Genomic DNA, 22,679 nt, shown 5'->3' with positions numbered 1-22,679 from the left:
TTGAGATCCCGGGAGATGGTTGTTGCCCAGGAAGCAGAAGGAGTCATCAGTGGTCACTGGGGTGTTATTCAGTGTGATGGGAGGGGGGTGCTGGTTTCTTTCTTAAGTCCACAATCATCTCCACTGTCTTGAGAGCGTTGAGCTCCAGGTTGTTTTGGCTGCACCAGGACAGAAGCTGGTCGATCTCCCTGTGGGTGGACTCATCATCCTTGGAGACGAGTCCAATGAGGGTGGTGTCGTCCGCGAACTTCAGGAGCTTAACAGACTGGTGGCTGGAGGTGCAGCTGTTGGTGTACAGGGAGAAGAGTAGAGGGGAAAGAACACAGCCTTGGGGGGAGGAGCCTGTGCTGATGGTCCTGGAGTCAGAGACATGCTTTTCCAGTTTCAAGTGCTGCTTGTCTGTCTGTGATCCACCTCCAGGTGGAGTCGGGCACGCGCAGCTGGGAGAGTACATATTCCAGAGTGAGTGGGATGATGGTGTTGAAAGCAGTGCTGAAGTCCACAAACAGGATCCTGTCATAGGTGCCTGTGGACTGCAGGTGCTGGAGAAGGTCCATGTCCTTGTTGGGGGGGGGGGGGGGGGGGGGGCTGAGTTCTTGCTGATGAGTGTGGTAGGCGGGACCCATTGTTTCTCAAACCTGCAGGAGAACTTGTTCAGGTTGTTGGCTATAGGCGTGAGTCGTCAATGGCCTGGGGATCTGTCTGAGGCCTTTCTAAACAGGACACATTCCCATGTGAGAACTGGTGTTGGATTTTCTCTGCTTAGCCTCCTTCACTGCCTTGCTAAACCTGTACTTGGCCTCTATGAACTGGTCCTTATCCCGGCTCCTACTTACTTCTCTTTCTCCAGCCTTACCTTCCTGAGTCTGGCTGAACCAGCCAGCAAGCACTGTAGGCATTTGACCTGTGACTGTTATGCTCTCTTGATGCATTTTGAATAAAGTATATGCTATTCAGTCAAAAGCTTGACAGGTTTTAGCAGCTTCAACATGGTCAACAATGGTCAACCATTTATTGACCAAGGGCTACAACGACTCCATGATGATTCAATGGTTGGGGTTGTGTATCATGCATTATCCATCCACCTGTCACGGAGAGGACCGTCCAGTCTACGGGTCTCGTCTCGTCCAGTCTCGATGTGGTTCACCGAGTTTCCTGCAGGGGTTTTGACATTGACAGTGAAGGCTTATAAACTCCGCCCATTTAGAATACAGTGTATTTCAAACCTGGTGATCCCATTTCAAGGAAGCAGAGCAGCTGCTGTCCCAAGACAAGCAGGGAGTGGAAAGTCAATGTAAACATGGTGGCTGAGAGGTGAACGACAACAGCAACATGGTCTTCGAAAGCGTGGTTGTTGATGTCCTGAACAGGTTTCTGGGGGACTACGTCGTAAACCTCGATAGCTCACAGCTCAACCTCGGCATATGGAGAGGTAATTACGCTGTTTTAGAAGCTAGCTAAATAACTGGAAGCAAGCTAGCCATGCAAGTGCCTTAGCTAGTTTGACGTAGCTACAGCTGTCAGAGTCTGTACTTGGGACATGCTTGGTGGCTAACGTTACCTAGCTTCCTTCCCATGATCCAAAATAAATCACTAGCTAACGTTGGTTAGCTAGTTAGCGGGCTAATGTGCTTTCCTGAGTGATAGCATGCTTGCTGTCTCGTCTGCAGTATTACAGTATCCACATGAGTAACATTAGCTAGCAGGTCAATTGTAGTGTAAGCAACGAATGCACGCAGTCTGGCGTATCAGTCTAGCCTTGGGAGCTGGCCACGCCCGGGGGTGCAAATCACCTGCTACATTGGCCCAGCCAGCTAGAACGTTAGCTTGCTTGTTATTCAACTATTAGATTAGTTGTAGTTGCCAAGATTGGCTAGGTGTAGCTGCTTACCCCCTTCCCTCTGTATCTCTCCCTCCCTCTCTCTCTGTTACTGCCTTGTAATGATGCAATCCTGTCACAATTTTTTCAAAACTGCCTGGCAGCTGACACAGCCCTGTCTTCCTCAGCGTTGCCACCCCACAGCAGTGGAGCAGACAGAGAAGCTATTCTCTCCAGCTACCTCTATTTCCACCTAGCCTTTCCCCGAGACTGGCTGTTCCCCAGAACCAGATGCCTCTTCCCCTGCACACATCTAGCTAGCTAGCTCTGAGAGGGGTGAGCAGAGTTCACCAATATGGCTGCTTGTAGCCTGCAGCCTTGTGATGGGGAATCTAGCAGAATCCCAGCCTTTGAAGAGATCCATCTCTCTGCTCTGACCAGTCGGGTGGGCAGGGTGCTACGGTAGGTGGTAGCCATGCCGGCAAGGCATGTGGAGCTGGACTGAGTCACCAAAGGTCGTGAAAGGTCAGGGCATCTGACTGATGTCGGGATGACGGGTGCTTAGACCTTTACACAGAGATGTTTGGAGTGAAAAGGCAGACAGGTGCACACACACAAACACACACATCCACCTTTCTCTCTCTCTCTTTCTCACTCCCTCTCTCTCTCTCTCTCTCTCTCTCTCTCTCGCCTGGCAGGCAGCATGATTGCATTACGTTACACTGGAAGTCCAGTCATTTCAAATGGAAGGTTTGCGAGACGCTGCATCATTGCGTTGCGGAACCAGTGCATTGCATTCTGTGTTCTGCATGAGTTCGATTTTTCGTTTGCAGTAAAAATGTATGCGTTCATTAAACCGGAAGTTGTGAACCACCGAAGAAGAAGAATACTTCGGTAGCTTTCTGTGCTGGGGACCTTGCGAGACGACTGAAGACCTTCCAAGCCAACATGTGCTTGACTGCCGGAACTTCTGCTCGAGCCTTGCGTGACGCGCAATGCAATCATGTAGCCTATGTGAACACGGCGTATCTCCCTGTCTCTCTTTCTCTCTCTCTCTCTCTCACACACACACGCAGACTGTACATACACCAATGCTTTAGAGGTGGGGTGTGTCTGTTGGCTGGTGCCTGCCTTAAAGGAGTGATAACTGCATAGACAGGCAGTGACAGTGCAAGGCAGAACACTTAGTGTGTGCATTGAAAGGCTTCTCTGCTGATACGACTGTCTGTCAGCCAGGGAGAGTGACAACGCAGACAGACCACTGACAATACCTGCCTTGATAAGCGGCTGTGGCTCAGGAGGTAGAGCGGGTCGTCCATTGACTACAGGGTCGGCGGTTCGAATCCCGGCTCCTCCTGTCCACATGTCGAAGTGTCCTTGGTCAAGACACTGAACCCTAAATTGCTCCCAATGAGCAGGCCAGCACCTTGCACGGCAGCTGCCGCCATTGGTGTGTGTATGTGTGTGTGAATGGGTGAATGAGAGGCCATTGTTAAGTACTTTGGATAAAAGCGCTATTTAAGTGCGGTCCATTTACCATAAGCACAGTGCGGAAACGCCTACTTTCCCGCTGGGGGGATCAATAAAGTCTTATCTGATATTATCTTATGTGAATATGGAGAATGTATTAAACACATCCCTGTTTCCCTAGGTAATGCCGTACTCAGAAACCTTGAGATCAAGGAGAATGCCCTGGTAAGTTCCTCATGGTCAGATGCTTGGTACTGATTCGCAGACGGGAAGTTCACTGTTTTGTAAGGTATTTAGATGATGTGTTCAGATGATTGAGTGTTGTTGTTGTTGCAGAGTCAACTTGACATTCCTTTTAAAGTGAGAGCGGGACACATAGGTACGACAAGAATCCTAACTCTAACCTTATTTCTACAGTACAGTGCAGAATGTAATACAATAATATAATGTTTTATAATATCATGTCATATAATAATATAATCTCTCCCTCTCTCTCTCTCTCTCTCTCAGGACGGTTGGAGCTGAAGATTCCATGGAAGAACCTGTACACCCAATCAGTGGAGGCAACATTGGATGGTGTCTACCTGCTCATCGTCCCCACAGCCAGTAAGAATCCCCGACCCTAACCCTTGTCACTCACAACCTGGACGCGGCTATCACTGCCATGCAAACTCTGACTCTGATACAACTGAATATGCCACTATGCATTTTGCTTAACGTGTGTGTTTGTGTGTGTGCACGTGTGCATGTACTTGCGTATATACTGTATATGTGTGTGCGCACACACGTATGTGTGCATGTACTTATGTATATACTGTGTGTGTGTGTGTGTGTGTGTGTGTGTGTGTGTGTGTGTGTGTGTGTCAGGTATAGCATACGATGCAGAAAAGGAGGAGAGGCAGCTGCAGGAGGCTCGTCAGAGAGAGCTGCAGAGGATAGAGGAGACCAAGCAGAAGGCCGCTGAGCAAGGTCAGAGGTCACGATTTATTGATTGATTCTTTATTATAGTGTCATTCACCTTCAAACTTACTGTCTTCCTGGTTGACCTTCCAACTCTGTGTCCACAGAGAACCCTACTATCGAGAAGCAGGACACGTTTATGGAGAAACTGGTCACCCAGGTGATCAAGAACCTGCAGGTGAAGATCTCCAACATCCATGTGCGCTACGAAGATGACGTGAGTACCCTCAACCTTCCAGAAAACTCTTCATCTATTCAAACTATTCAAACTATTCATCTGTTTGACTCGACCAGATTGAGAGTCGGATGAACTCTCTTGAGAAGCTCCCTGGACAGTGCTTTGTGTTGAAGCCTGTTGATTGTGTGTGAAGAGTTGCCAGCGTTTCTCACCACGGTTTTCGCTTCACTTCTCTCCTCTCTCTCTCTTCCTCTCTCTCTCCTCCCCTCTCTATTACTCAGGTCACCAACCCTAACTGCCCCTTGTCGTTCGGAGTTTCTCTTCAGAACCTCAGTCTCGAGGTAGGGTGTGTGATCTCTAAGAACAGCTGTGCTCCTGCGGACAAGTGTAGACTGAATTGAATTTTGAACTTCACTGACTGAGCTGAACCTGCTGTCCGATGTTGCATCTCTCTCTCTCTCTCTCTCTCTCTCTCTCTCTCTCTCTCTCTCTCTCTCTCTCTCTCTCCTCTCTCTCTCTCTCCCTCCTGTACTTTCTCATAGACTTGTGATGAGATGTGGAAGCCCTGTCTCCTGGATGACAAGGCCAAGCTGTTCTTCAAGGTAGGGTTCACATCACTAGCACCTTCACTGTAGGGCTACTGTCATAGCAGTGACAATAACAAGTAATAACAGTAGTTATGCTATTATGATGATTTACTATTCTGTAATACAGAGAGTGGTTATTCTCAAATTGTGTTACTGTGTTAATGTTATTGTGTAATAGCTGGCTGTTGACGGCCAGGCTTAAAGCTGTGTTTGACATGATAAACTGATAGACTGTCAGTCTTTAAGATGTGTTTCATAGACTGTTGATGGTCAGTCTTTAAGCTGTGTTTGTCATGATAGACTATTGATGGCCAGGCTTTAAGCTGTATTTGATAGACTGTTGATGGCAAGTCTATCAGCTGTGTTTGTCATGGTAGTCTGTTCATGGCAAGTCAATAAGCTCTGTTTCTCATGATAGTCTGTTGATGGCAAGTCTATAAGCTATGTTTGTCATAATAGTCTGTTGATGGCAAGTCTTTAAGCGGTGTTTGTCATGGTAGTCTGTTGATGGCCAGTCTTTAAGCGGTGTTTGTCATGGTAGTCCGTTGATGGCCAGTCTTTAAGCGGTGTTTGTCATGGTAGTCTGTTGATGGCCAGTCTTTAAGCGGTGTTTGTCATGGTAGTCTGTTGATGGCCAGTCTTTAAGTGGTGTTTGTCATGGTAGTCCGTTGATGGCCAGTCTTTAAGTGGTGTTTGTCATGGTAGTCCGTTGATGGCCAGTCTTTAAGCGGTGTTTGTCATGGTAGTCTGTTGATGGCCAGTCTTTAAGCAGTGTTTGTCATGGTAGTCTGTTGATGGCCAGTCTTTAAGCAGTGTTTGTCATGGTAGTCTGTTGATGGCCAGTCTTTAAGCGGTGTTTGTCATGATAGTACTTTTTTCCTGTCCTCAGCGTGTCCAGTTGGACAACCTGTTTGCCTACTGGAACGTCAACTCCATCCTCTACTCCTATCACAGCCCAGATGAAGCCCTGGTGAGTCAGCCTCTTGTGTGTGTGTGTGTGTGTGTGCGTGCATGTGTATTGTCTTGTATGTTTGTGTGTGTGTGTGTGTGCAAGCGCGTCGTGAGTTGTCTGCGATGAGTAACCAACTTTCTCTTCCTGCGTCCGGTTACCACAGCGATGTCTCCAGATCAGCATCGACACCCGGAAGTCCCTCCCCCTCAACCACGACTTCGGTGAGTGTGTCATCGTCAGGCTGGGCGTCCGAGTCATCGTCGGTCTGAGTCACAGCGTCCGCGGTCGGGCCGCCTCCCACATCCCACTTGACCTGGAGCGTGACCCCTTACATAATCATTATCATCGCAGTTCCTATTCAGAAGCAGAATTAGAATGAAAATTGATACTTTTTCAAGGTACTATGAATTTGCTTTCATGGTGCATAACATGGATATAACATTGGACAGGGTGCAAAGACAAGAGGGTGCAAAGGTCGAGAAAAAAGGTTAAGCTAGGAAAAAACACTATACAACAAGTAGTGCAGTCAGTGTATATACAGTGAGTATGCAGAGTGTAATGTGTGTGTGTGTGTGTGTTTGTGTGTGTGTGTGTGTGTGTGTGTGTGTGTGTGTGTGTGTGTGTGTGTGTGCGCGTGTGTGGGTGGGTGTGTGCGTGTGTGCGTGCGTGCGTGCGCGTGCGTGTGTGTGCTTGCGTGGCGTGATATGCGAGTGCGTTGCGTTCAAGAACAGAGTGCATATAACAGTAACGCATGTCATTTAGCAGGATGCTTTGAACACAAGGTAGCCAGCTATCATTTTACATAATGTATTTAGGAGATGCTTACTAAAAGCATCTTGTAGTACAAAGCTTAATCTCACAAAGCGGAAATTCAGCAGAATTATGTCCAGCGTTTTAAAGCACAGTGATTGATTGCATATATAGTATTGTAATACACAGCAAATAATCTCATCATGTATTGGCTAATCTGATCGTGTTTTGGCTAACCTGGTTTTATTACCCTGACTAACCACCGTGTCTTTCTGGTTTGCCTGTGGCAGTTTTTCGTCCAATCACAGCGGACGCCAAGCTGCGAATGAACCCGCGGTCCGACGTGGACTTCTCGTCCCCCAAGGTGGACCTGGTGGTCAACCTGAGAGAGGTGGCCATCGAGCTGAACAGACCACAGGTGAGACGGGGGGAGGAGAGAGGGAGAGAGGGAAGGAGGGAGGGAGGGAAGGAAGGAGGGACGGGGCAGAAAAACAGTCAGTCAACAGAGCTCCGCCTCCTCCTTTATGACCTCTGACCCCTCTCACCTCTCTCCCTCTCCCCCCCTCTCTTACTCCCTCTCTCCAGTACATCAGCATCCTGGAGCTGCTTGGGTCCGTGGATATGATGTCACGCAACCTGCCTTACAGGAAGTTCCGCCCGGAGGTCCAGGTCCACTCCAACGCCTACCAGTGGTCAGAACCCTCCCTCTGCTAGACAGAGCTCTGTGCTGTGTATCAGACTCTGCTTGAAGTGTCAACTTCTGGAATCCCATGGTGTGTGTGTGTGTGTGTGTGTGTGTGTGTGTGTGTGTGTGTGTGTGTGTGTGTGTGTGTGTGTGTGTGTGTGTGTTTGTGTGTGTGTGTGTGTGTGACGTCCAGGTGGCAGTACGTGATAACGGGCATCATGGAGGTGGACGTGAAGCCGCGGCTGCACATGTGGTCGTGGGGTCACATCCGCCGCCACCGGCAGACGGTGAAACGTTACCGGGAGCTCTACAAGAACAAGATCACCAGCAAGAAACCCAGCGAGGAGCTGCTCAGGGAGCTGGAGGTCCTCCTCTCTTCTCCCTTCTCTCCTCTATCTTTCTCCTCTCTACTCCCTTCTCTCCTCTCATATCTTTCTCCTCTCTACTCCCTTCTCTCCTCTCATATCTTTCTCCTCTCTCCTCCCTTCTCTCCTCTCTATCTTTCTCCTCTCTCCTCCCTTCTCTCCTCTCCTCTATCTTTCTCCTCTCTCCTCCCTTCTCTCCTCTCCTCTATCTTTCTCCTCTCTCCTCTCCTATATCTTTCTCCTCTCTCCTCCCTTCTCTCCTCTCTATCTTTCTCCTCTCTCCTCCCTTCTCTCCTCTCCTCTATCTTTCTCCTCTCTCCTCCCTTCTCTCCTCCTCTATCTTTCTCCTCTCTCCTCTCCTATATCTTTCTCCTCTCTCCTCCTTTCTCTTCTCTATCTTTCTCCTCTCTCCTCCCTTCTCTCCTCTCCTCTCTCCTCCCTTCTCTCCTCCTCTATCTTTCTCCTCTCTCCTCTCCTATATCTTTCTCCTCTCTCCTCCTTTCTCTTCTCTATCTTTCTCCTCTCTCCTCCCTTCTCTCCTCTCCTCTCTCCTCCCTTCTCTCCTCTCCTCTATCTTTCTCTCCTCTCCTCTCTATCTTTCTCCTCTCTGCTGTGTTCGCTGCTCTCCTCTTCTCTCTTCCTTTCTCCCCTCCTCTCTTTCGTTCTCTGCAGCTTTAGTCTTTTATGTCTGTGATTGATGATGGACATTAAGTAATTGATGGATATCAAATGGCTGGCAGGAGCTGTTTAAAAGCCTAATCGATCTACCTTTTCTCTCTCTCTCTTCCTCTCTCTCTTCCTGTGTGTGTGTGTGTGTGTGTGTGTGTGTGTGTGTGTGTGTGTGTGTGTGTGTGTGTGTGCGCGCGCGCAGGAACCTGAGAGGACTCTGGACATCTTCAACATCACTCTGGCCAGACAGCAGGCTGAGATGGAGGTCTGCCAACAGTGCGTGTGTGCGTGCGTGTGTGCGTGTGTGCGTGTGTGTGTGTGTGTGTGTGTGTGCGTATGTGTGTGTGTGTGTGTGTGTCAGCACATTCAGCTACATTATCTGCACTGATCGTCTCTAGACACATCTGCTGTTTAACTCCCTCTGAATGTATTCTGATCATCTCGAGCCGCCATGTTGCTTTACATACCTCCAAGTGTCGCGATTAGCATCTCTAGCTACAATATCTCTTGAATGCCTTCAAAGTAATCTCGGACCACTGATAATAACAACACATGAACATAACATTATTCATGATATTAGTACATATAATATGAATACATTATATTAATATGAAGATACAATATCAGTTTGGCCTGGCGAGACCTTTTAGAATACCCAGAGCGCTGTGGCCGTGACCACGCCGCACCACTTAACCAGTGGGAACTGTGACCTCTCTGCGGTCGTGGTTTGGTCGGAGGCGTTCGCCCGTACAGGCGCAGTCATGCCACTTCCCCCCGTCCTCGTCAGGAAGTCACCTTTCTGCTTTTCCTAAACGAAGGCGCTTGGAGAGCGAGGCACGAATGGAGGAAAGGACGTGGCGGTCGGTGGGTGTTGAGACGTTGATGCCTGCCTCGTGTCGCGTGTGTGTTCAGGCCAGCAAGGCGGGGCTCCGCATCTTCCGGCCCGGGGTGAAGGTGGAGGAGGAGGAGTCACAGGGCTGGATCGATTGGATGTGGAGCTGGGGAGGAGAAGGCGAGGAACAGACCAAGGAGGCGAAGACGGGAGGTGAGACTCGGCCTCCACGGAGGGACGCATCTCAATACTCTGAAGGGGCCTCGTCCCTTCTCTTCTCCCTTGTTTTCCCGTAGGAGCAGCTTGCCAGACCGGGCTGCGTCTCAATAGTCTTTGGTGGCATCCTTCCTTCGTCTCCTCTAAGGAGGAGTAGGCTCGGCTGCAGTATTGTGAATGTGGCTGCGTCTCAATCCTCTACAGCTGCATCCTCTCCTGTCTTCCCCTATTCCTGTCCATTGATCAAAGGGTTGGGGAGAACTTTTCCAAAAGATCTCTGTCCATTCTGTTCATTGACCTGAGTGTTTTTGTGTTGCTTTAAAGGATTGAGACTCAGCCTCATTAAAATGAACAAGACTGTGGCTGAGGCTCGAAACTCGTTTTGCATACTATACACAGTACCAAGTAAACATGACTATATTTGAATACTCAATATTTAACATGGTCTGTCACCTGCTTCTGTTTGTTAACCAACCACTTCCTGTCTGGCCCCGCCCCACTCAGGGTTTGACGGGCTGATGACATCCGCTGAAAAGCAGAAGCTGTACACTGCCATCGGATACAGCGAAATAGCTGTCAATCACAACCTGCCAAAGAACGTGAGTGGCTGTGTCTCCCCTAAGCCCCGCCCAGGGGAAACATGCCTTTATCTTATGATTTTGAGATCATCGATCCCATTGAGAGTGATGTTAAGGAACGTTGTACCACATCTCTGTTAACCTTGCTTGATAATAAGATCAGATACATTTTAATTAGCCCTCAGGGGGAAAATTTGGGCATTACAGCAGCAAGAAGAACAGAGAAAGTACAGAATAAACCAAGAGTAAAAATAATAAAAGCAAGTGTAATAAAATGTAAGTGCATAAAATACAACTATAATAGTAAAATAAGAATTGAAGAAATATATTTTTTTTAAAAGACTAAATAATACTATAAAAACTATCCAATGTAAAGTGACAGGTGACATATGGAGGCGGGGTGGGGGCTCAGGTGATGTTATAGAGCCTGATGGCCGCTGGCATAGAGGAACAGCTGAACCGCTCTGTTTTGGACGGGACAGGATGAGCCTGTGGCTGAAGATGCTCCCCGTCTACCACAGCTCGTCATGGAGGGGATGGGAGGGGTTGTCAAGGAGGATGGACTTCAGCTTGTCCCTCATCCTCCTCCAGACAGCCCATAATAATAATATGTGTGTGTGTGTGTTCAGTTTGAGGACATGAAGATAGACTTCCACATGGAGAAGCTGTCCATGTCCATCAAGGACGACAAGGACAAAGACGAGATCATCAAGCTGACTGTGGAGGATCTGAAGACCCTGCTCACCCAGAGGACTGGAGCTCAGGCCCTCAAGTACGCTGTCGCTCCCCTCCGTGTGTGTGTCTCTCTCTCTCCCTCCTTTCTCTCTTTCTCCCTCCTTTCTCTCTCTCTCTCCTCTCTTTCTCTGTCTCTCTCTCCTTTCTTTCTCTGTCTGAGTACTTTGTCTGTTGTACTCTCTCTCTCTCTTTCTGTCTGAGTACTTGTCTGTCTGTATGTCTGTCTGTCTCTCTCTCTCTCTCTCTTCCAATCTATCTGTCTGACTCATTGACAGTCTGCCGTCCTGTCTGCTTGTCTGCCAGTCTGTCTGCCAGTCTGCCTGTCAGTCAGTCTATCTCTGTGTCAGTCTACAGACTAACCTCCCCTGTGGTGTGGTGTGGTGTGTTCCCCAGGCTGTGTGCCAGGCTGAGTCTGTTTGAGGTGACGGGCCTGGCCAGAAACCGGGCAGCGCCCACGCTGCTGTCGTCAAGGAAGGCTGCCACGGCAACGGGGACCCCCCTGCTGAGCATCCTGTTCGAGACCAACCCCCTCGACAGCAGCGCCGACCAGAGGCTCAGGATGGAGTCCCAGCCCCTGGAGATCATCTACGACGCAGTGAGTGTGTGTGTGCGCGTGTGTGTGAGCGCGTGTGTGTGAGCGCGTGTGTGTGAGCGCGTGTGTGTGAGCGCGTGTGTGTGAGCGCGTGTGTGTGAGCGCGTGTGTGTGAGCGCGTGTGTGTGAGCGTGTGTGTGTGAGCGTGTGTGTGTGAGCGTGTGTGTGTGAGCGTGTGTGTGTGAGCGTGTGTGTGAGCGTGTGTGTGTGAGCGTGTGTGTGTGAGCGTGTGCGTGTGCGCCTGCGTGCATGTGCGCGAGTGTCCTTACCCCTGGAGATAATTTATGACGCTGTGAGTTTATGTGTGTGTGTGTCCCAACTCCTGGAGATCATCATGATTATGTGTGTGAGTTTGTGAGTGTGTGAGTGTGTGAGTGTGTGAGTGTGTGAGTGAGTGAGTGAGTGAGTGAGTGAGTGAGAGAGAGTGTATGTGTATGTGTATGTGTATGTGTATGTGTGTGTGTGTGAATGTGTCCAGACCCCCTGAGAGTATTTTACTGTGTGTGTGTGTGTGTGTGTGTGTGTGTGTGTGTGTGTGTGTGTGTGTGTGTGTGTGTGTGTAGGTGACGGTGAACAGCATGTCTGCATTCTTCATGCCGCCTGACGAGCTGCAGCTGGACGAGCTGACCAACGCCACTCTGATGAAGCTGGAGCAGTTCAGAGACCGCACCTCTACAGGTGTGTATGTGTGTGTGTGTGTGCGGGTGTGTGCGTTTGCGGGTGTGTGCGTGTGTGTGTGGTCTAGCTGCTATCCTCAAGACAGGATATCAGCCCTATAGAAACATTTTCTCCTTCTAACACACATATTCTGTCATTATAGTTTAACTGCTCTGTCTTCCCACACACACACACACACACACACACATATACACTCAATGATTCTATTCTACTTCGTACTCCCACACGTTTACAAAAGCACATGTTGCAGCCTGCTGTTCACTCTGATGATGTTTGTTGTTGTTGTTGTTTACATTTCCCGCCCCCCTCTCCCTCCCTCAGGACTGATGTACGTCATCGAGACCCAGAAGGTTCTGGACCTCAACGTGAACCTGATGGCGTCGTACGTGATCGTTCCTCAGACAGGCTTCTACGACGCCACCCAGAACCTGATGCTTCTGGACCTGGGTCACTTCAAGGTCAGGGGTCAGAGGCTGGGGTCAAGAGTTGGGAGGGAGGGAGGGGTCAAAAACACTTCTAACTGATTAACTGTTCTGTACTGGGGTTTTATAATGTACGGTTTTTCCAATTTAGTAATTGGTAAAAGTGTTGTTAGAGTGACCTGTGATGACATGTTATTGAATTGTCCACTGCAGGTCTATAGATCGTAAATAGTATTTTGTGTAATACAGTAAGGTATTGTAGTATAGTAGTATAGTATAAAAGTTTCATATGTTGTTGTTTACCACGTATATCATATATACGCATATTATGTGTTTCTGTGTATTCACAGACTAGTCGCCTAGTCGACTATCAACCCTGTGCATTGCAGATTGACTAGTTGTTTTCTAAAAAACAATTTTTTAATTGAATATATGTTTATTGGGGGTTTTCCCTTTGGGGTAGGCTGTGAGTATTCATCTTCATTGTTTCATCGTTTTTTAATTCTTAAAATTATTATTATTATTATTATTATTAAAGGAGTACTAAAGGGAAATTGCATGTTTAGCCCTGTTTTAAGGTTACTTATGATCATTTACAATGGTTCAGATCAAAACGTTGACAAAACTAGCACTTTTGAGAAAGTCTGATAATTGCTCTACCACTGTTTTGGTCATACAATGGATGTGGGTGGGCACCTTGAAAAATCATTAAAAAAAAACATGTCAAACTCAATTTCAAAGACAAGAAACTCACAGAGGTGTTAGTTGGCGTTCTGACATATAATTCGCCATAAAGTAAGATTGTAGTTCATCTGGAAAGGCTTTTTTAAATATTTAGCATAGAACTATTTAGTCGCAGCACATACGTGTGTAAACTTCCGCAAACTAGGTAGCCTAGCAACATAAACAATAACAATAGCTACCGTAACTAGTTCCGCTTTCTGAATCCCCTCTGCGGATTGATCTACACATCTACAACGGTCGCTTCAATACAAGTCAATGGATTTCATAAAATGATCAATAAAACTTCATACTTTGCGGTTAATTTGATGTCAGAACACCAACGGACACCAATTACCCCCTCGGTGAGCTTCTAGTCTTTGAAATCGAGATTTTAACATGTTTTTGAATAATTTTTCAAGGTGCCATCCATTGTATGACCTAAACGGTGGTAGAGCAATACAGACTTTCTCAAAAGTGCTAGTTTTGTCAACGTTTTGATCTGAACCATTGTATATGATCATAAGTAACCTTAAAACAGGGCTAAACATGCATTTTCCCTTTACTACTCCTTTAAAACATTTTTCTTCATTTGTTTATTGACCATTGCGATTGCGTGAAGAAAAAAAAATTGGGGTGACTATTTTGGGGTAGTCGTGAATGCCCTGGTGTATTGCAATATATTGTATATTAGCATAATGTGTTGAATTAGTGCGTTGTAATATATTGATATATTGCACTGTGTATAATACAGCATATTGTGTTGGTGTACTGTGTACAGTATAATATATGGTGTTGGTGTTAGAGGTCGACCGATAATGGATTTTTAAAGGCCGACATAATAACGATAGTTTGGAGCAGGAAAAAGCAGATAGCAATTTATTTTTATTTTTTTAAATAAATACCTAAATAAATTAATCTGGTTCATCAAACTCAAAGTATGAGTAAGTGAGTGTGATTTGGTGGATAAAGCCTACATCATTTGAATATGGTCTATTTACAATGGGTGGAGGCTGCGCAGTCATCGGCCAGTATCGGAACCCAGTCTAGCCTATAACAATAGTTTTAAAAACGTCCCAAACCAATTAATTGTGTGTTAATTGTGTGTAATATATGGTGTTTGTGTGTTGTGTGTAATATATAGTGCTGGTGTGCTGTGTAATATATAGTGTCCAGGGTGTTGTGTGTAATATATAGTGTCCAGGGTGTTGTGTGTAATATATAGTGTCCAGGGTGTTGTGTGTAATACATAGTGTTGTGTGTAATATATAGTGTCCAGGGTGTTGTGTGTAATATATAGTGTCCAGGGTGTTGTGTGTAATATATAGTGTCCAGGGTGTTGTGTGTAACATATTGTGTTGTGTGTCCAGGTGTCCAGTATGAGCAGGGAGGGTCTTCCTCAGCTGTCGCTGGGTAGCAGCACCATCCAGGACATCATGTCCAGAGCCTACGACAGCTTCGACGTCCAGCTCAGCAGCCTGCAGTTTCTCTATAGCAAACCTGGTAGGTGGACCACGCAGACACACACACACACACACACACACGCATACACGCAAATACATGCGCACGCTCACACACACACACGCACACACACATACATGCATATACGCAAATACGTGCGCACGCTCACACACAAGCACACACACATACATGCATATACGCAAATACGTGTGTACGCTCACACACACACACATACTGTACATGCAGACACACACACATGCATGCACACATGCTCTCTCTCCCATCACGCACACACACATGCACACCTTTCCGCACACGTGCGCGCGCGCACACACACACATCCTCCACACACAACCCCCCCCCCCCCCCCCCCCACACACACACACACACACACCCATCAGTAACAGGCGTTGTCGTGTGGCAGACGGAGACTGGAAGCAGGCTCGTAAGCTGAAGCAGTCGGCGATGCACATCCTGGAGCCCGTGGACCTGAAGGTGGTCTTCAGCAGAGCCATGGTGGTCTCAGACTCACGCATGCCCAAGTACGACCCCTCACCCCTGCACTCTTTATAGGCGTTTAAAATGTAACAACACAGTCTTATATATGTGCTTTAAAGGTGCAGTCACGCTTGTTTAAGTTCATATCATTTGGATTAAGGGAAACGCCTACACCAACAGTGATTTTTTAAAAGGCTTACACACAGAATTTATGCATTTAATCCAAATAATATTAACTATCACAAGCGTGATTGTGCCCCTTTAAGTGATTGATTTGGTTTGTTTGAACGCGTGCGCGCGTGCTTCCATGTGCTTGTGTGCTTACTCGTGTGTGTGTGTGTGTGTGTGTGTGTGTACTTACTCATGCTTGTGTGTGTGTATATGCGTGCACGTGTGTGTGTGTGTGTGTGTCAGGTTTAAGATCTCGGGGGAGCTGCCCCTGCTGTCGGTGCGTATCTCTGATGATAAGGTGCGGGGCGTGTTGGAGCTGATCGACAGCATCCCTCTGCCCGAGAGCAGACCGGTCCCACGCAGCTCCGCCACACACTCCACCCCCAAGGTACTGGCCCTGACCCCACACCTCCGTCTCTCTACCTCCTCTCTCTGCTCTGTCTCTCTCTCTCCATCTCCCTCTCCGTCTCTCTCTACCTCCTCTCTCTCTGCTCTGTCTCTCTCTCCATCTCCCTCTCTGTCTCTCTCTTCCTCCTCTCTCTCTGCTCTGTCACTCTCTCCATCTCCCTCTCTTTTTCTCTCTTCCTCCTCTCTCTCTGCTCTGTCTCTCTCTCCATCTCTCCTCTTTCCCTAGCAACATCAACCAGCTCTGCCTGGGGGATCTTTAGCCGCTCACAGGCCAGTGCGGAGATGTAGTCCCGCCACCTAGTCCTGGGTCTACCCCACGGCCCCCTCCCAGCCGGACACGCCTGGAACACCTCCCTAGGGAGGCGCCCAGGAGGCATCCTCACTAGATGCCCGAACCACCTCAACTGGCTCCTTTCGACGCAAAGGAGCAGCGGCTCTACTCCCGAGTCTCTCCCGGATGACTGAACTTCTCACCCGATCTCTCAGGGAGACCCCAGCCACCCTCCAGAGAAAACTCTTTTCGCCCGCTTGTATCCGTGATCTCGTTCTTTCGGTCATGACCCATCCTTCATGACCATAGGTGAGGGTGGGGACGAAGATAGACCGGTAGATCGAGAGCTTTGCCTTTTGGCTCAGCTCTCTTTTCGTCACAACAGTGCGGTAAAGCGACTGCAGAACCGCACCAGCTGCTCCGATTCTCCGGCCAAACTCCCTCTCCATGGTCTTTCTCTCTCCCCCTCTCTCTTTCTCCCTCTGTCTCTCTCTGTCTCTCCATCTCCCTCTCTTTCTCTCTCCCCCTCTCTCTTTCTCCCTCTCTCTCTCTCTCTCTCTCTCTCCCCCGAGGTACTGATCAGTATTGTGTGTGTGTGTGTGTGTGTGTGTGTGTGTGTGTGTGTGTGTGTGTGTGTGTGTGTGTGTGTGTGTGTGTGTGTGTGTGTGTGTGTGTGTGTGTGTGTGTGTGTGTGTGTGTGTGTGTGTGTGTGTGTGTGTGTGTGTGTGTGTGTGTGTGTGTGTGTGTGTGTGTGTGTGTGTGTGTGTTTGCAGTTCCCTAAGCAGTCCTACACCCCTCAGTTAACCCCCAGGAAACCTGCCCTGGCCGACCTGCGCAATTCGCTCATCTTCGACTCCGGTGAGACCCACACACACACTCACACATATACTCTCTCTCTCTCACACACTCTCACACACACACACGTTAACATTCTAAATTTGAGTAATTTAGCAGATGTTTTTCATTCAAAGTGATTAACTCACACACACACACATTAGTGATTCATTTAGTTTTTCTATGTGCATAATACGCGTTTGTGTGTGTGTGTGGGTGTGTGTGTGCGTGCGTGCGTGCGTGCGCGTGTGTGCGCGTGTGCGCGTGTGTGTACCCAGGCTCGGAGGAGGAGCTGTTCTACGACGCCCCCAGCTCTCCTATAGGAGACCGGCCCTTCTTTGCGGACATGCCCAGTCCCGTCCAGCGCTCCGGCTCTGTCAGGAGGCGGGGCCTGGTCAAGAAGGACCCGCAGAAGAACATGACCGAGTTCCTCTTGACCTTCGAGATCAGTGAGGTACTGCCCTCTCCTCTCCTGTCCTCCTCTCTCCTCTCCTACCCTCCTCTCTCCTCTCTTCTCTCCTCCCCTCTGCTCTCCTTTCTCCTCCCCTCTCCTCTCCTCTCTCCTCCTCCTCACCTCTCTCCTTTCCTACCCTCCTCTCTCCTCTGTCCTCCCCTCTCCTCTTATCTCTCCTCCCCTCTCCTCTCTCTTCTCCTCTCCTCCACTCTCCTCTCTCTTCTTCTCTCCTCTCCTCCACTCTCCTCTCTCTTCTTCTCTCCTCTCCCCTCTCCTCTTCTCCTCTGCTCTCCTCTCTTCTCTCTTCTTCTCTTCTTTTGTCTGCTCTTTTTTCTCTACTTTCCTCTCCTCTTTGTGTATGTAACTGTGTGTGTGTGTGTGTGTGTGTGTAGATGTCGGTGCAGCTGTGTCGTCTGTCCGGGGGTGAGGAGGTGGCGGTGCTCCACCTGGACATCGAGGGGCTGGGCACCGAGCTGCAGCTGCGCACCTTCGACATGACCTCCAAGACCTTCCTCCAGGAGATCTGCCTCAAGGCCCCGGAGTACATGGGTCAGTGTGCGTGCGCGTGTGTGTGTGTGTGTGTGCTGGAGCTGTGTGAAACACAGACTGTGTGTGTGTGTGTGTGTGTGTGTGTGTGTGTGTGTGTGTGTGTGTGTGTGTTAATTGCTCTCTGTATTGACGTGCCGTCCCAGATGCTGAGGAGAAGATGGTCCATCTGATCACCACTCTAGATAACACTGAGGATGATCTGCTGGTTCTGGAGTACACCAAGGTACACACACACACACACACACACACACACACAGTCACGCACGCACACACACACACACACACACACACAGTCACGCACGCACACACACACAGTCACGCATGCACGCATGCACACACACACACACACACACACTCACAAAACCCCTCTCTAACACTTGTGTTTCTCCTCCAGGCTGATAAGAATGGTCCAGAATTCCAGTCCCAACACAAGAACACAGAGCAGCTGATCAAGGTGACCGATCACTCTCAGTCTATTCACTCTGTGATCTATTATGCAGACTGACATTTAGCTTGGTTTTAAACCAGATTCTCAATTTAAGTGGATAGCTAAATTTGACTCTGAGCTACTCGTATCTGTGTTCCATCTCATTCTCTTCTACTCTATTTTGCTCTACTCTGCTCTACTCTGCTCTGCTCTACTCTGCTCTACTCTTCCCCGTCCTACCCCGCCTCAACTCTACTCCAGGTGAACTTCTCATCTCTGGACGTTCACCTGCACACCGAGGCCCTCCTCAACGCCATGAACTTCCTGAACAGCCTCCAGCCCCCCTCTGCCCAGAAGGGGGCGGGGACGGAGGAGCTGCCCATCATCGTCGAGGAGGAGGAGAAGGAGAAGGAGGAGGAGGAGAAGAAGGAGCAGGAGGAGAAGGAGGAGTCCGCGGTCGTCAAAAGACAAAGTAAACAAAGCGGCTGAAAACTGGGTTTATGAGGACACCAGGAAGTATACAGTACCCGGCCCACATAGATTTGAACAGGTTTATGAAGGCACCAGGAAGTATAAAGTACCCGGCCCACATAGATTTGAACAGGTTTATGAAGGCACCAGAAAGTATACAGTACCCAGCCCACATAGATTTGAACAGGTTTATGAAGGCACCAGGAAGTATACCGTACCTGGCCCACATAGATTTGAACAGGTTTATGAAGGCACCAGAAAGTATACAGTACCCAGCCCACATAGATTTGAACGGGCATGTGTGTACAGTAATCTAGGAAGTCCTGTTTCTATTTTGATTACGGCACAGTTGGAGTGGGGTGACTAAGGTTAAACCATACTGATATAGGGGATGTGATGTCTCATGTACGTTAGGGCTTTGATCTTCATTTGTATTATTGTGGTTTGTGGTAATTCAGATGTGTGTAAATTCTGTAAATTCCAGACTTCTGGAGGTTCACTGTCTCATAACCAGTAGTTCTCATTGATGAAAATGGAGCATTACTTAACATGCTTCTGGTCTCTTTGAAACCAGGACTTCCTAATGTGTCTCTCTCCTCTCCACCTCCCTCCTCATCCATCTCTCCGTCCTCAGCTTCTAAGAAGTCGAAGTTTGAGGACGTGGTGAACCTGCACATCAGAGCTGATATGAACTGTCTGAAGATCTTCATAAGAGGACAGAAGGCCAGGATCGCAGAGATCAGCATTGAGGGTAAGGGGCAATATTAACACACACACACACACACACACACACACACACACACACACACAACACATCATACTACTACATTGAGGAGGATATCAGAAGCATCTTGTGTTTGTATGGTGTTAGGGAGTGTAGATGTTTGTTTGTATAGATGTGTATAATCAAAGAGCTTCATTACTGGCACTTGCTGGAACAGTACTGCAAATGACAAGATCGCCATCTTGTGGCAGGAGAAACTAGAAAAGGTGTTCAGAGAGCACCGACCTCCGCCCATGAATGCATTTCGTGGCCCTACTGTATGTGCACCCAAATTGAATGGGTTCTAAGTTGGCCCATGCTACACCCCTCCATCGAGTTTCATGAAAAGTGGTCTGGTAGTTTCTGCATAATCTTAGTCCAAAAAATGAATGGAGGTGACCGGCCACCCGGGCCGTGTTTGGGTGGCTCGTAGACCCTCCCCGTGATTTGGATCTGTTTCTCAATTTTATGGGTTTTAAGTTGTATCATGCCACACCCTTCCACTGAGTTACATGAAAATCGGTCCAGTAGTTTTTGCGTCATCCTGCTAACCGACAAACAAACACTCAAACACCGCCACCGAAAACATTACCTCGCTCTGCGCTGCCACTGGGGCGGAGATAATGAACAGTTCTAGAACTGACCTGAGGTTGGATTCTAGAGCCAGACTCTTAGTTTCGGAATGTTCCGTGAGGTTCTGACCGTGGCTCTGTATTCTAGGGTTGGTGTCTGAGGTGCTGATGAGGAAGAAGGAGATGGAGGTTCTGGCCCAGCTGAAGAACATCGTCATCCTGGACTGCGACAAGGAGGCTCTCTACAAGAAGGTAACCATGGGGATGCGGCGGCAGTGACTGCGGCCGTGTGAACGCGTCACTTCCTGGTGTCTGATGAGAGGACGGCCAGAACAGATCTGTACTGATCCAGATCAGCCAGGAGGCAGCGCTCACAAGATTATTATATATATATATATATATTTTTTTTTTTTTTACACTTTATTTATTTTAGCTTTTGACATATAAAACATCTGTCATCTTCTTGATTTACAAATATACACAGAAAAATAATCCCATAAACAAAACGGAACCAAATTCAACATGACAAACAAGTCGCACACATTAACAGCACACACACACAAAAACACACACACAAAAAAACAGACAACAAAAGTGCACCAGATCTTATTCCTAATAGGACAGTCCACGGGCATGAATAGGAGTTCATGGTTCTAGTTCCAGACCAGGTAGGTTATTTACAAAGTTTAGTAGAGGGTCCCAGGTTTTATGGGATCTCTTGATGGAGCTGTTGAGGGTACATCTGATCCTTTCCAGCTTGCGCTCACAACCTTTTACCAGAAAACGGGAAGTACAGAAAATTACAATTTTGCTCTTTTTGGGGGAGGCGAGGGGGGGCAAGAGGATGAAGTCAAGCCACACTCTCTCGATCTCACTCTCTCTCTCTCTCTCTCTCTCTCTCTCTCAGCCACTGTGTTCAGACGGGGTACAGTGTGTTTTTTTGTATTGTTTATCTTGGGTTCTAATGACACCGTGAGGACCAGGGCCAGATGGGTGGTACTGAATGTGTGTTCCGGTCGTTATGTCTGAGGTAGTAGTAGTAGTAGTCAGTAGTGGTCTCTGTGTGTCTGAGGGTAGAGTATGAATACTTATCTTTCAGAGGGTAGGTGTCTTTTGTGTTGTACTGTTGGGGTGGAGGGCTTGTTTGATGGTGTTACTCTGCTAGCCTGCCTCTGTCTGAGGCTGTGGATGATCATTGCATGATATTGGGAGGTGAGACGTAGATGTGTCTGTGGATGATCATTGCATGGTACGGGGATGGGAGGTGTGGATGTTCCAGAGGGTTCTCGGGGTTAATGGAGATATTTGTGTTTTGGTTATAATGTGAGGATATCTAAATAAAGGACGTCAAAAAAGTCCCCCCCCCCCCCCCTCTCCTCTCTCTATCTCCCGATCTCTCTCTCTCTCCCCTCTCTCTGTCTATCTCTCTCCCCTCTCTCTCTGTCTATCTCCCCCCCCTCTACCCCCTCTGGTCCAGGCGGTGTCCATAGCTGATAAGGAGGTGTTTAAGTTCCGCATGGTGAACCACACGGCCGCCACGGAGGGCGAGGCCTACCTGGACATGCAGAAGGTGGACACCAGCGTGACGCTCGTCGTGGGCTGCATCCAGGTCATCTTCCTCAACAAGTTCGTCTCCTCCATACTGGTGAGGAGCCGCAGTCGTCTGAGCTAACTAACTCCCCGTTTAGAACAACAACAAATCGCTCCCAGTGAGCAGGCCAGCACCTTGCACGGCAGCTGACGCCGTTGGTGTGTGTGAATGTGTGAATGGGTGAATGATGGGCCACTGCAAAGCGCTTTGGATAAAAGCGCTATAAATAGAAACATAACACACGCAAACTATAGACCCTTTCAATGGAATTTTCAGTCACTAGGGCAGAGACTTGGTCCAAGTACACTTCCGGTACGTCCTTCTGCAATAATAGTCAAACGCTTGGACATATTGTAAAAATCAAAAACTTTTAAAATATACAAATGAACTTTGGGACCTTGTTCTTCAGTGGTTGGATTATTATTTACATATCTCGATTGGTCTACTTTTGGGAGGCTTAAGAAATAGCTGCTTATCATTTTTAACATTAGCTAGCTACCGCCGCTAACGTTATTTAACTGGACAGTGCTATTGTCGCAGCAAACCGGATGTTGAGATGGACCAAAGTGGTGTTATTGTTTTGAAAATGACCATTCCGTGAAACGGTCTAGAAAGTTCTCCTCAGTTCTGGTGAGGTCCCATGATCGTCTGAGCTACGCAACTCCCATGTAGAACACACACAGCTGTTATGTGATTGTAAATGCTGCACATTGTTTAAACGTCACGTGATCGCACTTCCTGTTGGGCTCCACACCGCAGAGCATGCTGGGATGGATGGTGTGACACCACTCCTTCTGTCCTCCTCCTGTCTTCATCTCCCCACCCGCCCCCTCCTCTCCTCTCTCTTGCTCTCCCCTCCTCCTCCCACCCTCTCTCCTCCTCCCCTCCTCCTCCAACCCTCCTCCCCAGGCATTCATCAACAACTTCCAGGCGGCGAAGGATGCGTTGGCGGAGGTGACGGTGCAGGCTGCAGAGAAGGTAGTCCAGTAGCCAACCACACG

General features: G+C 48.3%; 1 protein-coding gene across 2 annotated transcripts in view; it reads left to right on the top strand.

Moving 5' to 3' along the window:
- Positions 1-1,324: 1,324 nt before the first annotated feature.
- vps13a (vacuolar protein sorting 13 homolog A) overlaps positions 1,325-22,679 on the top strand; it is a 54,428-nt gene continuing 33,073 nt past the window's right edge. For both annotated transcript variants that reach the window (XM_084439852.1, XM_084439851.1), the window contains exons 1-33: positions 1,325-1,432; positions 3,471-3,514; positions 3,626-3,668; positions 3,800-3,895; positions 4,157-4,258; positions 4,357-4,466; positions 4,709-4,768; positions 4,970-5,029; positions 5,904-5,984; positions 6,130-6,187; positions 7,007-7,134; positions 7,302-7,408; positions 7,595-7,766; positions 8,638-8,700; positions 9,348-9,480; positions 9,988-10,082; positions 10,691-10,833; positions 11,190-11,391; positions 11,952-12,066; positions 12,388-12,524; positions 14,579-14,711; positions 15,094-15,211; positions 15,582-15,726; positions 16,791-16,875; positions 17,130-17,305; positions 17,698-17,854; positions 17,998-18,077; positions 18,249-18,308; positions 18,543-18,753; positions 19,387-19,503; positions 20,236-20,339; positions 21,565-21,732; positions 22,588-22,656. In XM_084439852.1, coding sequence (XP_084295978.1) covers positions 1,333-1,432; positions 3,471-3,514; positions 3,626-3,668; positions 3,800-3,895; positions 4,157-4,258; positions 4,357-4,466; positions 4,709-4,768; positions 4,970-5,029; positions 5,904-5,984; positions 6,130-6,187; positions 7,007-7,134; positions 7,302-7,408; positions 7,595-7,766; positions 8,638-8,700; positions 9,348-9,480; positions 9,988-10,082; positions 10,691-10,833; positions 11,190-11,391; positions 11,952-12,066; positions 12,388-12,524; positions 14,579-14,711; positions 15,094-15,211; positions 15,582-15,726; positions 16,791-16,875; positions 17,130-17,305; positions 17,698-17,854; positions 17,998-18,077; positions 18,249-18,308; positions 18,543-18,753; positions 19,387-19,503; positions 20,236-20,339; positions 21,565-21,732; positions 22,588-22,656 — 3,672 coding nt within the window. In that variant the 5' untranslated portion in view covers positions 1,325-1,332. The remainder of the gene's footprint in view (positions 1,433-3,470; positions 3,515-3,625; positions 3,669-3,799; positions 3,896-4,156; positions 4,259-4,356; positions 4,467-4,708; positions 4,769-4,969; positions 5,030-5,903; positions 5,985-6,129; positions 6,188-7,006; positions 7,135-7,301; positions 7,409-7,594; positions 7,767-8,637; positions 8,701-9,347; positions 9,481-9,987; positions 10,083-10,690; positions 10,834-11,189; positions 11,392-11,951; positions 12,067-12,387; positions 12,525-14,578; positions 14,712-15,093; positions 15,212-15,581; positions 15,727-16,790; positions 16,876-17,129; positions 17,306-17,697; positions 17,855-17,997; positions 18,078-18,248; positions 18,309-18,542; positions 18,754-19,386; positions 19,504-20,235; positions 20,340-21,564; positions 21,733-22,587; positions 22,657-22,679) is intronic.

Source organism: Borostomias antarcticus, assembly GCF_949987555.1.
Source record: "Borostomias antarcticus genome assembly, chromosome: 6".
NCBI lineage: Eukaryota > Metazoa > Chordata > Actinopteri > Stomiiformes > Stomiidae > Borostomias > Borostomias antarcticus.
The sequence above is the reverse complement of the archived record's forward strand: the minus strand, read 5'-3'. Positions and strand labels throughout refer to the sequence as shown.